The 14,939-nt window shown below is 24.6% G+C and overlaps 1 protein-coding gene across 5 annotated transcripts in view; it reads right to left on the bottom strand.

The window, feature by feature from the left end:
* Positions 1–6,161: 6,161 nt before the first annotated feature.
* LOC129959402 (band 3 anion transport protein-like) overlaps positions 6,162–14,939 on the bottom strand; it is a 130,795-nt gene continuing 122,017 nt past the window's right edge. For all 5 annotated transcript variants that reach the window (XM_056072228.1, XM_056072230.1, XM_056072221.1 and 2 more), the window contains 5 exons: positions 13,004–13,152; positions 12,001–12,248; positions 8,753–8,922; positions 7,939–8,106; positions 6,162–7,278 (listed from right to left, as the gene is read on the bottom strand). In XM_056072228.1, the coding sequence (XP_055928203.1) occupies positions 7,207–7,278; positions 7,939–8,106; positions 8,753–8,922; positions 12,001–12,248; positions 13,004–13,152 (807 nt within the window). In that variant the 3' untranslated portion in view covers positions 6,162–7,206. The remainder of the gene's footprint in view (positions 7,279–7,938; positions 8,107–8,752; positions 8,923–12,000; positions 12,249–13,003; positions 13,153–14,939) is intronic.

The raw sequence follows: 14,939 nt of genomic DNA on the forward strand, positions 1-14,939 counted from the left end.
AAGTCGACTATTTCATTGCATTAACTGGCAATAAATAATACAATTCCATGCGACTGCGAAGACATCGTAAATTTACGACCACTTACCTACGTTTCTGAACACGATGATTTGGAACCTATAACACCATCTTCATTCCTCGGATAACATAGAATTCTAGATCTTGACCACTTGGAACTATCTTCGCAAGCGGCGGCTGTATAGGTGTAAACTGCAAGATCTCAGAAGTCGATTCCGACTGGAATACTTGGGGTAGCTGAGGCAACAAGCCAAGAAAATGATAAAAACCCACGATTTTCAATGTGGGAGAAGTGGTTATTGTCAAAGTATCCAATCAAAAACGTCTGACTTGGTTTCTGGAAAAATGACTTGGAAAAATAACAAAAATATTCCCTGGTAAGGACGGTTCAGTTCGCCTTGTGAAAGTGAAAAAGGGAGAACGGCGAATTTCTGAGATCTGTACAACGTCTCTGCGCCCTTGAGGTTCAAATGCCTTCAGCAGAGAATTTACTAGAGAAGAGAGCATCTGAAATTGAAGATGAGAAAGAAGAGGCAGTACAACAGCAATATGTTGAGAATCTACCAGAGTCTGACAAAACTTTTCTACCAAATCTGAATACGATGAAAACTCGTTTGGGCCGTAAGATTCAAGCTTCCAAACGACTGAATCTGTGAACTGTTTGGACTAAAGAACATTTTGAGTTTTCTTGAAAAGAAAATTTCAAAAAGTGGGAGTGTTGCGTGAATACGCGATCTTTGAAGAAACAAGTGATAACTCAACTCAGTATTGGAATTAAAACTGAAAAACATTATGAACAGCAGCTGAAAAAACTCTGAATTATTTTCCTTTCGGAAATGCAATCATTTAAATTTAATATGTATATAGAATAACTTGTCCTGTCATAGAAATAAATGTTATAGTTATTTCAAGGAGAGTAGTTTTCAATCACAATAAAAAAAACCGTGTACATGACACACCTTATACACGGAGAGTCTTCGGCCGGCTGGGTTCGAACTCACTACCTAAGGGATGCCAGTCCAACACCCTACCAACCAGGCTATCCCGCCCACAGATTCTAAAACATTTTTTAACATAGTGCATATATCATAATTTATAAATGATACAACAGTCACAATTATGATAACAATATCACAGGTTTATTCAGAACCGAAATACAGTTATACAGGAGTTTCTAAAATAAATGGATACACTTTTTTATATATTCAGACATTAAAATTATTAATCTTTACTATAACTTTCAAGAAAAATAAAAGCCATGCATATAAGAAAAATAAAAACAATTCAATGCACAGGCCAGCAATGTAAAAATAGAAATAGATATAAATTAATTAAGAAAATCCAATGCAATTTTGAAAATATCGTTACCTTAATAAAAATAAAAGAAATAAATTCATTGTCAAAATCATACAAATTTTGAGTTGCAAATGTTGATATTTAAAAAATATATATATATACTTTTCTAAATTTTTTTCAGAAATATGCTGATATATATTATAAGTGCATATTATATAGTAAAAAAAAAAAAAAAAGGAAACATGCAATAAATATATAGTGATAAAGATTTTGCTTCATTTCTCAAATGATCTAAGAATATCACAGACAAAGTAAAAACAAGACACGTTTTTTTATTTTCCTTCTTTCATAAGAAAGAAAAATAAAACGTTGAGAAAAGATGATGAATAATTTTTCAATATGAAAAGAAATGACTTTCAATATACTAAAGAAGGAGAAGAGAATCACTTGGAAAACATGGAACAACACAATGATTAATTATGTAAATTTATCCAATTAAAAATTAAGATATTTTTAGTAATTCCATATTTATCATGCTTATATAATATAAAAGTCTAAATCAATGTTACATAAGAAATAAAGTATGAAGGAATTTTGTTTTTTATAATAAAACAATTTTTTTATCTACATTTAAAAATGCACTAATAAAAAATATTAATATATTTTAAATTCATAATTTTTCATCAATTAAACAATTTTTTTTAGAAAATAGCAAAGTTTTGTATTTAACCTTCTTACTACAATGGTAAGTAAAAATGTTCAAGATATCATATGCGATGAATGCAGTGGCATTAACACACATCTAAATGAAATTGTCTGAGCAATGATACAGTATTTAGCCATACTAATCAGTTTACATATATATGTATTTATCAGAATTAAGCAGAGTTGAATTGGTTTACAAGAGTAGCAGCCAAGATTAGTGGATCAAAATTATGAAAATTTGAAACAGCAATTTACATTGTTGTTTTGTAAATTGGCCACGATTATGTTATAATTAAAATTATCTTTAAAATAAAATACAAATATCATAAATTGGTAAGGGAAATTTATGTGTATGTAATGTAAAAATATTAAAGAAAGAGTTTATAATATACCAAAGTAGTATATAAAAATAATTTAATTTTTAAGCATACAAAATCTTCATCATTAAAAAATAAATAAGAAGTAATTTCAGATAAAAAGAATACAGATATTATAGAAATAGAATAGTGCACTTATAAAGGAAATTTATACAATATTTAAAAGGAAAGGGGGGAAAAACCCATGAAAAATGTTTAGAATTTAGAACAAGATTAAAATATAATTAACAATTTAAACAATTAATGATTATTAAAATTTTAAAAGTGCCAGCAACATACATTAGAATAGCAAGTAAAAGCATTTCAAATTTCGAAACCTGCTGAAAAAATTGTTATGAATTAAATAATTAAAAATTTTTTAGCATATAGAAATGGAACAGAATTATACATATATATATTAGAATCATAATTTGATTTTAAATAATTCATGACAAACGCTTTGTAATTAAAAAAAAAATCACAGAAGGTTTGGTTTTAGCTTCTATGCATAAAATCCCCAAATAATACAACAATTTGGTTACAAAACATATAATGCAAAAATTTATATTTAAATTTCTGTCTTCTTCAGATAACAGAGAATCTTATATCAATTCAAATAGTCAGTTTATTATTTCATTTACAATTATGAACCTCAAATAATTTCTTTCATTAATTTATAATTATTTATTAGGCCCCTTCAACCTGAAAGTGATCATGAAATAAAATATAAAAGTTATCTAAATTAAAATTTAAACTCAAGGAAAAAATGTCATGAACAATGGAAAAACTCAAAAATGTAAAACAAAAAATAAATTAAGAGCAATGAAAAAATAATACTAATGAAGCATGGAATGTTTCTAATAAGGAGAAAGGAAAAAAAAAAAAAAAAAAAATGTAACAAATATTCAAAAATAAACTTAAAAGTCTTTCACAAACATTTTAATTTAAATTTAGCATTTTTAAAAGACATATAAATTTTAAAAATAATACTGAACATATATTAAGACATATCTTCAGAATTCACTGATGCAGTGAATGTAGAACTGCAAATGTTTGATATCATTAGAAATAATTTATTAAAAAAGTAGCATACTTAAAAAAAAAAAAAAAAAAAAAAAAAGACATATTTCAGCTCATTTTTCAAAGCTTTTAAAAATATTTATTCATTATACACCTGCATATTTTTCTGTGTAAAAACTGTTTTGAGGCATTCATAGAAAGCACATTTACTCCAAAACAATTACATATAATAAAACAAAATTATTATTATCATTTTAATAGAGGAATTTTTTTTTTTCGTATGATGCATATAAAAACTTTTTATTATATCCATCTATTTTCTTAATGCACCACACTCAAAACACTAATTTCATTTAATGATTCCTTTCAAATCTTTTTATAACATCTAATCTAAAAACTTTAAAAGGTAACATTTTTGGCCAGTACAGTGGCCAATCAAGCTTATTTATAGATATAATTTTTTTTTTCAAATAATATACTTCACTAATATATAATCTGATGATATTACTAGAAGAACATCAATGAAAATGCAATTTTAATTACAAAAGAGGTTGAAAACAAGCATTATTCTTAGAACAAAGAATATTTTTGGGTGCTAAAAAATTACAAGTTCAAAGAAGCTCTCCAGTTATACAATTTACAATGTAAAAAGAATAAACAAAATATAGTTTCATTCAGTTCTTTTTTAAATTTATAAAATGAATAAAAAAATCATTCTTTCATTTTAAAATAAATTTATAAAATGAAAGAATGATTAAATAATATCTTTTATTTATCAAATCGAGATTAGAAATAAAAACTTTCTGTACTGATGTGAAAATTAATCTTGCCATTTATTTGCACATCAAGTAATCGATCACATATAAAATATTTTTGTTATTTGTAGGGGAAAAACTAGTTTTTAACATTTTACAACTGGGGTTACTTTACAGTATATATAAAAGAATAATGTAACATATAAAACAGACAAGTACCTGATAGAAGCAACATGAAAAATGCGAAATTGTATAACAATATAAACATGCAGGAAAAAACACTCCATCAGGGTTTTAAACTTTAAATGTGATCTACAAGAAATCTATAAGTCAGACATCAATAGAAAGATATCTTTGAAACATCTAGGTGCAGGAAGAAAATATCTAAATATTTCAAAAGTAAATAGAAATCAGATCTATTCATAAAAAATATGACTACGTACATGAACGCACAAAAAGCTAAAACAGTTAGCATCGCAAAAGCCAACAACAAGATATAAAATTTGGAAAACAATACTAGAATAGTTCGTTCCCGGAGGGAAAAAAAACTGTAAATATAATAAAGCATTCATACATTAAAATCCTAACTGCTTGAAATTTTACAGAACTAAAATAAATCTTTGATACCATGTTAATTAATATAAAAGTTAGGAAGAGTATTATACAAGTAGTAAACCAAGTACATAGAATTAAAAAGCCAAGGTTAGTAAAATGTTTTTCTAGTCTACAAACAATTTTTTTAAATTATGCATCTTTTAAAATTGATTAGATAACTCTGGTGTAAATGAGATAAATTTTGGAACTAATTTAACTTCTATCTTGTGAAAAATAATATAAAGACACACATATGTTTATATATATACACACACAGTAAAGCATCGTTTATATGTTTTACATTGATATATCGTTTCATCACAGTCCTACTTCATTCGCAACTATTGTAATTATAAAATATTTCGTTTATGTGACATAAACTGGTTTTATGTGAATTTCCCCACTTCCAATGTTAGAAATTTTTCCCTCCCACCCACCAATCACTCATCTCCACTTATTAAGGGGAAAAGTCTTCTTAGAAAGCGGGAGTGAGGGGCGGGGGACAACTCTTTTTCATACAAGTCATTTACTTAATAAAAGCAATGATAAAAAAGAATGTGGAAAAAGTTCTTCTACCTTCTTTTGCAGATAAAATGAAAAATTTCAGACTTATTTTGTGTATCAAAATACATTTAATATGCAAAACTTAAAATATATTTCCTTCAATTCACACTGCTGTATTTAATATTCATAAAAAGTAAACTCGTAAATATTTAAAGATTTTTAAAAAAATTAAATGCCTACCAGCATCCATATAAATTATATAAAATAAGAAATATATTATTAGTAGTCAAGATTTGCAATAAAGGAATAATTTGATTTTTTCAATTTGACGATAAATGTTTAATTTTCACATTATTTTTTCAATAATATATTAATTATCATTATCTTAAAATTAGTTCAGTTATTATTATTAAATGAATTCGCACATTAAAAACATTATATTCATAATTAATCACCTTCACACCAGCTGGTGTGCTGGGAGAATTCACTATATCTGATTTCAGAAAAATCACCTAGATACAATTTCAAGTCCATGATCATGCCAAACTGTAAAACAATAAAACATGCAGTTTTATTTATATTTCATATGTTCAATTTATTTTGGATATGGATCTTTACTGTGGAAACTAACCCCGTTAAATCATAGTACAAATGAAAAGGTGTGGTTTATATATCCTCTAAATATAGTAACTCCATGTTCTTATTCATCTTATAAACTCTAAATATTTAAATAGAATCATTAACTTTCACCAATGAAATAAAATAATGTGATTAAATATTTATTAAAATAATGAAAATGGTTTGAATTGCAGGACAACAATGTGATGTAACAATTTTGTTGAAATGTAAGCAATTTTTTTTTTTTTTTTTTTTTTTTAGAGAAGTTTTTTTTAGATTCAGAAAAAATTTGCACGACTATTAAATTGGTATCATTAAACAATTTTTAAAATTTTGAACCCGTAAAAAATTAATTTCTTGTAATCATATCTTTGGAAGTTATTCAGGAAAAACACCAAAATTCAACTTAATTTTTGACTAAAATTTCAAGAAAATTGCTCCAAGATATATTTTCTTATCCTACAAAGTAGATATATTTCCGAATTATACAAAAAAATTGGTAGCTGCAAGGCAGTTTAGACTGTACAGCGCAAATGCTCGTGCACGCACTTACTTTCAGCTTTATTATTGGTAAAGATAAACAAAGTTTTCATTAAAATTTTGATTATAAATCTTTTTTTTAAACCATTTTATGCCAGTCTTCTGGAAGAAATATAAACGCTGCTTTACTATATATATATACATACATATAAAAATAAACATACAGATTCTTTTAAATGCCAATTGCTAAAAATTAAACTGTTGAGTTATATTAAGAAATTATTCACAATAAAATATTATTCTTTGAGATTTCTTTTACTTTAATTAATATTAAGTTGTTCATTCCATTTTATTAAACAATTTTGTTATTATTTACATGATGTCTGAATAAAGCTTCCAAAGAAAACTTTTTACAAACTAATAAGACAACTTTAAATGCATCTGATTACTTCTCAAAATAATTGTAATAAGCTTTTCAAAGCAATAATATTAAATTAATAATACACAATAATTTCACTATAAAAATGATTTTAGGAACATATTAATCAGTTTAGTATGCACAACAATAAATTTTCTCACAATGGAAATTGTCAAAAATACACAGTTTTATCACAGAAACATGTAAAGGTGTTCTGTCAAATTTAAGGCATCTGTTATTTTGCCAAAAAATTCTTCAGTCAGTTGCCTAAGTTTAAACAAAACTAATAGTCACCATTATTCAGTCAAAAGTAAAAACACAATGACTGAATTCTATTCTATTAATACAATAGAATAGTTGAAGGTAACAACAGTTTTAAAATTACTATTTTTTTTTCTTTTTTTCAAAAATAGAAATTCTTCCCATAAGCATGTATACATATATTTATACTACAACTTGTTCATAGAAATCAGGCTCATCTTCTTCATCTGAGCTACCCTCTCCTTCTCCATCCAACTAAAAAAGATATTAAAAATAATAAGAAATAATTATAATCTAGTTTCATGATGAATTTCCTACTTCAAAAAATCTCTCTATCTTTAATATTTATTGTTACTATATTATTTCCTATTTTGATAACATGAACACTACAGTTCTGCCAGTCAGTTTTAAAGAACAAAGATTTTCAGTATTTTTCAAAGGGTAACGTATAGTTACTTAAAATTTCTTTGATTCAATTTGTATATTTATCATTAAATCATTGGTGAATTCAAAGTCAATAAACCAAGTTGAAAGAATACAAACAACAATGATAAAAATAAATAATATGGAATCTCTATTTCTATGTTAGTAAGACAAAAACCGTTTCTCCATTAATAAATTTGTCTTTAATATATTAAAAGTTGTTCAAATTTCATTTTACACCGAATCTATATCTTAAGGTCGTAGATTTGACTTTCAGCTGTTTCTATATACGGGTTAGAATATGAGCTAACTGAACCAATATAAGATGTATAAACAATTATATAATAAAAGTTTTGTGATGAAAAACAGAAATTATTAGACAGAATAAAATACTTAAAAAAAAATTTGACAAATAATTTAATGAACTTCAGTGAAAAAATCCAATAAGTATTCACTTAAAAACAAAACAAATTATATTACAAGTTTACTTACAGCTTTAACTTCTTCTTCAGTAAAAAGGCGCTTTATTTGTGAATGCACCAGTATCATAGATAGGAGAGCAAAAGGAAATGCAATAGTAGCATACATTTTGATTACCCAAAGGATAGCTATACAAAATATTTGTATCAATGTATATAAATGCATTTTGCTCGTTCGCACCTATAAAACATAAACAGAGGGTTAAAAAAATCAAATTGAAGCTTTAATATACAGATTAGATAATCTCAGAAAATATATATTCATGTTAGAAAAAAATTCAGCATTCACCATCCATCATTATCCATAGAAAATAGTTTTTTGCATCAAACTGTCATTTGAAAATGACTTAAAAATGAATAATGATAGAAAAAATTAAAGAAAATATATATTATAGTTGCAAAATTAAATTTAAATAGCTATAAATAATCAATCTGAAAATGAACAGTAATAAAAAAACACTATGATATAAAGTAACATAATGTACAACAAAAGACTTAGAACTGAATAAAAAAATAATTTTCAGTTTGTGTATTATTGCAAAATATGGATAAGAGGAAAACAATTATTATTATTAATTACTCAATTCAAAAATCACTTATCTCCATCAAAGAGCTGTTGTTAAAGAGACACATAAGAAAAATTCTAACTGAAAATATTTTCAAATATTAATTTTTTAAAAAAATTATTTGTACAGTTAGAAAAAAATATTATAGACTTTTGCAATTTTGGTATATAGCCAGGAATCCTGAATTGTAAACAATATTAAACATTATTACTGGTGAACTTTTAAAATAGAAGATTAAATAAGCACAAATAATTACTTTACCTTACGAACAAAGTTGAAATCTGGATAATGTTTTGTTGGCATGAATATTAGAAGAAAACGTTCATATAAATGAATGCCACTTAAAGCTGATATGCCCATATATAAAAACACACCAAATAAAGTAGCTTGAGGTACTTGCCTCAAAAGAGGAGTCATAAACATGGAAACACCTGAAATAAAGAAAACATTTCACTGAAATAACAGTAAGCTGAAGTTATTTACATTTAAAATTAACATACTTTTAGCTATAAATATATTGCAACATATTAACAATCAATGATGTTGCATTTGTAGTCAAGAAAGTATCTAAACTTTCCTTTAATTTTGAATCTCTAGAATAAATATTATCGTATGATAATATTTTAATCTTGCTCTATTTATTTTGATTAAACCAGCTGTAGCATTTTATGTATAAAGATTTCCATATAACATAATTCAAGAACAGAATAAGCCTTAAAATGTTGCCCTGTTCAAAAATGTGAAAATTCAATTTCGAAGTTAATGTGCAACAAAAGCAATTATTGTTATCTAAATTTTTATTATAAGTCCAAGAAAGAAAGATGTGATGAAACAATAAAATTGATTTTCCATTTCACTATTCATTATATTAATAAAAAAAAAAAAAAGATTGTTACAAATTGCACTGAAAATAATTCTCTCTCATTAAAATAAGTAAACAAATTGCACAGAAATAAAATTTTATTTTAAATTCTTGTATTTGAAAGTGATGTAACAATGATGGTTGTGCAATGTGATAATATCTTCCACAGTTATTAAATTTTAAAAAAAGTTAAAATTTCAATTAATTTTTTTATTATTTTAAAATTTAACCAAAAGTTTGAAAAACACTTTCTGAGTGACAGCTATATTACTTAAGGAGAAATTAAGAATTAAATTTAATAGCTCTAAACCCAATGGTTCACTCTTGTAAAATGTCACATTTCAATTCATATTGCATCACACTCCATTTATACAATTTTTACTTAATGCAATTTACAGAAAATATACCAGACTGAAAATATCATGTTAAATAAAAATTAAGGATTAGACCATATTAAATTTAAAATAAAAAAATTCTCTTTGAGACAAATGAATTTTCTCTACATGCACATATAGATCAATGCAGAAAAAGAAAGAATAAAGGATTTTGTTATATTATAAAACAAAAATAAGAAAGAAATAAAATTGATAAAAATACACTTACTTAGATAAATACACTTTTATTAGAATTCTGATATTTTTTTTTTTATTTTAATAACTTTTAATTCTTACTTTGTAATTAAATATTATAAATATTGCAGAATCTTAGAATCTATTTTTTCAAAAATTTATTGCGAGGTGGTACAAATGTTAAAAACTCAAAATATAATAAAATTAAACAATTTATTAATAATTAAGTTCTATCTAGCTCTATATATTAAAATAGTGGTTTTATGATTAAGGACACATAAATTTAAAAAGCATATCAGGAATATATAATATTTAATATAATATATATATATTATTATATATTAATATTTTAATATATATTTATATATTTTAGAAAAATATATCTTCCTAATATATCAGGAAGTTGGGGAAAAAAAGGATTACATAATTTCATTTTTACAAATATAAAACAGAACAAGACAAATAAAAACGTTTAGTTAAAAGAATGAGAATCAAAACAGAAACTTTGAACCTATCAATTAATACGAATATATAAGAATATGATTATAGAGAATGAAAATCATAAAAAGACTAGACACACTATTTTAATGTTTATAAATGTATTAAAAGTGATAAACGTAAAATTTTACAAGGCCATCATTATTGCATAATTTTTTTTTTTTTTTAGTTTAGAAATCGTACATTCAATACAAAGTATTAAAAAAGATCTAATTTGATCCTTAAATTGCTTTACTTAAAAGATTTTAAAATGAGAATGGAAATCAATAATAATAATAATAAAAACGATTATATTATTAATAACTGATTTAATTTTTTAGAAGTTTCAATTTTGCAATTTCAAATATGCAATATTGTTATATTTTTAAGAATTCTATTTTATCAACCTACAGAGAATACAGCTAATTATATAAAAACTTAGTTCTTTTCAAAGGAATTTGACAAATATTTTTCATTATGTAACTAGACACTAATTAATATATTTCCATTAACAATACCTGCAATGATATAACGAATGTCCATAATATAACGAACTTCAGAAAAATTAAAATCATATTAATGCAAAATAAAATTATAAAATGGAATCAAAATAAAAAACAAACAGCAGTGATGCTATACATTTATTTTTCATCGTGATAATGATATTATGTGCTAAACTGCAGACAAAATATTAAAATATATAACTGAAAATGAGGATACATAAAGAAAAAGAGAGGGAAATCAGAAAGTTTAGTGTTATTAATGTTAAAAAAAATAATTTTCTTGATTCTTGAAATTCTAATTTAGTTCCTTGCTAAGTTAAAACTGAGAAGACAATAAGTATCCAGGCCAATAAGTATCCTCAAGCCAATAAGCTTGTAGGGGGGGGGGGAAATCTTTATGCAACCTTTGTATTCAGCAGATTAAGAAATATTTGAAAATAATTAATTAAAAAAATAATAAAAAAGTTCTTTCTTTGTCTTTGCTCCAAATTAGGTATAAATGTACTAGTTATTATCATAGAGAATTTTAAAAAGATAAACTTAAAATGTAGGTATTTTAATATGCACGAATAGTATATAAGAGTTTTAGTTTATTTTTATTTATTTATTTATTTACCTTACTATCATCAGAAATGATATTACAGGCTAAGAAAGAAGAAAAAATACTCAAACTAAGACTAAATATTATATAAAATTTTTACATATAATTTCGCTTTGAGATACAATGAGTCATCATTATGAATACATGTAACCAAATTTCATGGTTACAAATGCATTAGATTCATTTACATACCACAGATGTATGCACAAACAAATACTTTCTTTTATCAGTAAAGATTATTTACAGTTGCTGAAACATTTACATCTCTTAATTTATAAGAAATAATTCAAAACTGTACTGCTTAGCATTCAATATATTTTTTAACAAAATTTTAAATCAATAAAGTTTTAATTTTTGTCTTTCAAAAACTATAAAACAAAAATTAAAATAAGTTCAATTACTACAATTTAACATATATAAACCATAATCAGAAAAAAATAACTTAATATTTTTAAATAAGAGCAAATTTCAAAAAAATATGCAAAAGAAACACATACCAATTAATAAGGAAACGAGTAAACCAGTTAACCGTTGTTCTTTGACTTCAACTATTCTAGGGGTTTCTCCAGGTGCATGTGTTTTGCTTAGCACTATTAAACTTGAAGTATGAGTAATGGATCTCACAGCAGCTGCACACTGCCAAGGACAGCCAAGGAAGCCATTAAGCAAGTTTAATACACCCACAACAACCATGTCTACATGGAATCCAGAGCCTTTTTTTACTTTCTTTTTGCTTATTATCAATCTAAAAAGAGAAATTTTAAATTTATAAATCAGATCATGAAAACAGAATTTATGTTATAAAGATAATTTCTCCTTTTGTCTTACTTTTTCAATGTGCATTAAAAGTTCTTTTGTTTAATTTTTATATATAGTATAACAAACTATATTGCACAATAGAAAGCAATAATACTTCATTTTTCTTGACTTCCTCATATGAAAACAAGTCAGTCGAAAGTTATATAAATTTAATTTTTGAACTTGGTAATCTGAAATTAAACTTTTTAAATAAACACTTAAAATTACTTATACTTAAAATGTGAAAAAATTACTTAAAATAACTTACTTACTTAACTTACTTACTTACTTACTTACTAAAAAATTACTTAACTTACTTAAATTACTTAAAATGTGTACTTACTTTACAGTACACATTTTTTACTGAGAATGTGATTGCACCTTATGTGATTGTACTTTACAGTACATATCACATTTTTTCTAAAGTCACAAACTCTTAGATACTTTATTCCCCCCTGAAAGTCCATAATTTTTCTTCTGTTTTACACTAAGCATTTAATTTAAATCTCAATATATATATATATATATAAATAATTTCAATACAATTTTCAAAAACGGATAAATATAGAATTGAAGAAAAGATATTTTATATTTCAAAATTCAAGTATGAGTGGATAGATGACAGTATGAATGAAACAAATGAAAATCAAATCTATAACACAACTAAAAACATATGGCAGAAATGCAGAAAAAGCTACTTACTCACAAATTTGAGTTTCCATGAACAATAAAATAAATACTAGAATGCCACCAACAGCAGCAAGTGCAACTTCATAAAAAGCAATCGGATATGGTACAAGCCCCCAACTTCGGTCAGTACTAGGATTAAAACCTTCAGGAACAGAAAGTTTCTATAACAAAGGAAAAAAGATTTAATGTTACCATGTACCTGAATTTGAACTGAAACATAATTAATTCTTAAACTTATATTCCTAATTGTATTTTAAAATATATATATGAAATAGCAGTAAACATAATTAAACAAAGCATTCATAAAATTCAGCTATCCATGATTTTTATTTAAAATTTAATTTAAAAAAACAGTTGTATGAACATGTTTTTTCAAACAGAAAAGGAAAGAAATTTGAATATAGATTAACAGCATCCAAAAGAAAACGAATCTGTTCAGCAAAAACCAATCAATCTATTTTCTTCTGCATCTCTCAATTTTTGTGAGTGAATTTGTTTAACTACTGCAAACTTGAAATATATCATGCTATTATCAGGTAGCATATGATAATTTATTTGATTTTAAAGATACTTGAACTTGTTTACAGATGTTGCATTCAAATAAATATATATAAAATTTGTGCGTCATTTTTCAGTAATTATTTAGAAATCACTATAATTATGATTATTATTGCAGACTCTAAACATTAAAAAGGATTATCATGAAATCTAATTATTATTTTTCTCACCTTTTTTTCAAAACAAATAATTAAACATGCATTTTTCCTGCAAGCAAAATGCTTTACTTCCATTCTAAAGATCCAAGTTACTTCTTCTTATTATTTTCTTTTTCAGTTATGGTGAATGATGGTAATGCCAATAATATTTTTTTCTTTCATTTCTTCAAGAAATATATATTTATTTATGTATGACAATATATTTGGATATTTTTTAAATTATATTTTTTATGCTTGGAAGTTGTCAAAATCTTTATAAGGACTTTAGAGATTAATTATCTCTATAAATACAGTATTTTGTTTGTAATTAGCTGTATTTTCTTTCTTTTACAACATTCAATACAAAGAGATCCTATCTTCTCTAAATATATTTATGGAATGGATGATGTAGACAATGCAGACAAATGTTTCTCCATTTCAATACAGACTGATACTCTAATTAAGAGCAAAATTTTTGATGTATTGATCTCACTGACCATGGTTTTAACGGAGAATTAAAATCTAGTGTCTTTATTTGAAATTACACAAAAGATATTACATTACTTATGAATATTAATAGACCGCAATATTATATATATATATATATATATATATATATATATATATATATATATATATATATATATATATAAACTGAATAAAATTTCTTATTAGGATACTCTTACAGAGTTCATAATCACACACTTTATCAATTAAGGAAACACATTACAGAGATAAAATAAAATCCGATCTAATTTCTACTACTAATAAAGAAATGTGTATGTTGTCACTCTACATGACAAAAGCATTTGGTCTAAAGCAACTAAATTTGGTACAGCTTGGATATTTAGAAGTGATTTTTCAAAAATTTTAATTAAAAATCAACAAGATTTTAGTTTTTTTACAATTTCTGAAAATATTCCTGCTTAAAACTGTGATTATACCATTTCAAATTTTAAAAATTCTCTTTTTAATTTAATACTAATTTAATTGTTGTGAGTAGAATTTATTTGAATTTTTAGAATTTAAATTTTTTTTCTACCAAATACAAAAATGTGTGATTTTCTTTAATTGTCACACACTAAAGAGGGTGGATTCAGTTTAATATCTGCATAGTTTAAATCAGATATTAGGAAATGAGGTTACAATAATGCAAAAGTTAGGACAGATTATTTTGAAAATTATTAAATAATGTTTAATAACAATAATCAAATGGTGCTAATTAAATAATAAATTTCAAAAAATGTTTTTTA

This window comes from Argiope bruennichi, chromosome 2, assembly GCF_947563725.1.
Source record: "Argiope bruennichi chromosome 2, qqArgBrue1.1, whole genome shotgun sequence".
In the NCBI taxonomy this organism is placed as follows: Eukaryota; Metazoa; Arthropoda; class Arachnida; order Araneae; family Araneidae; genus Argiope; species Argiope bruennichi.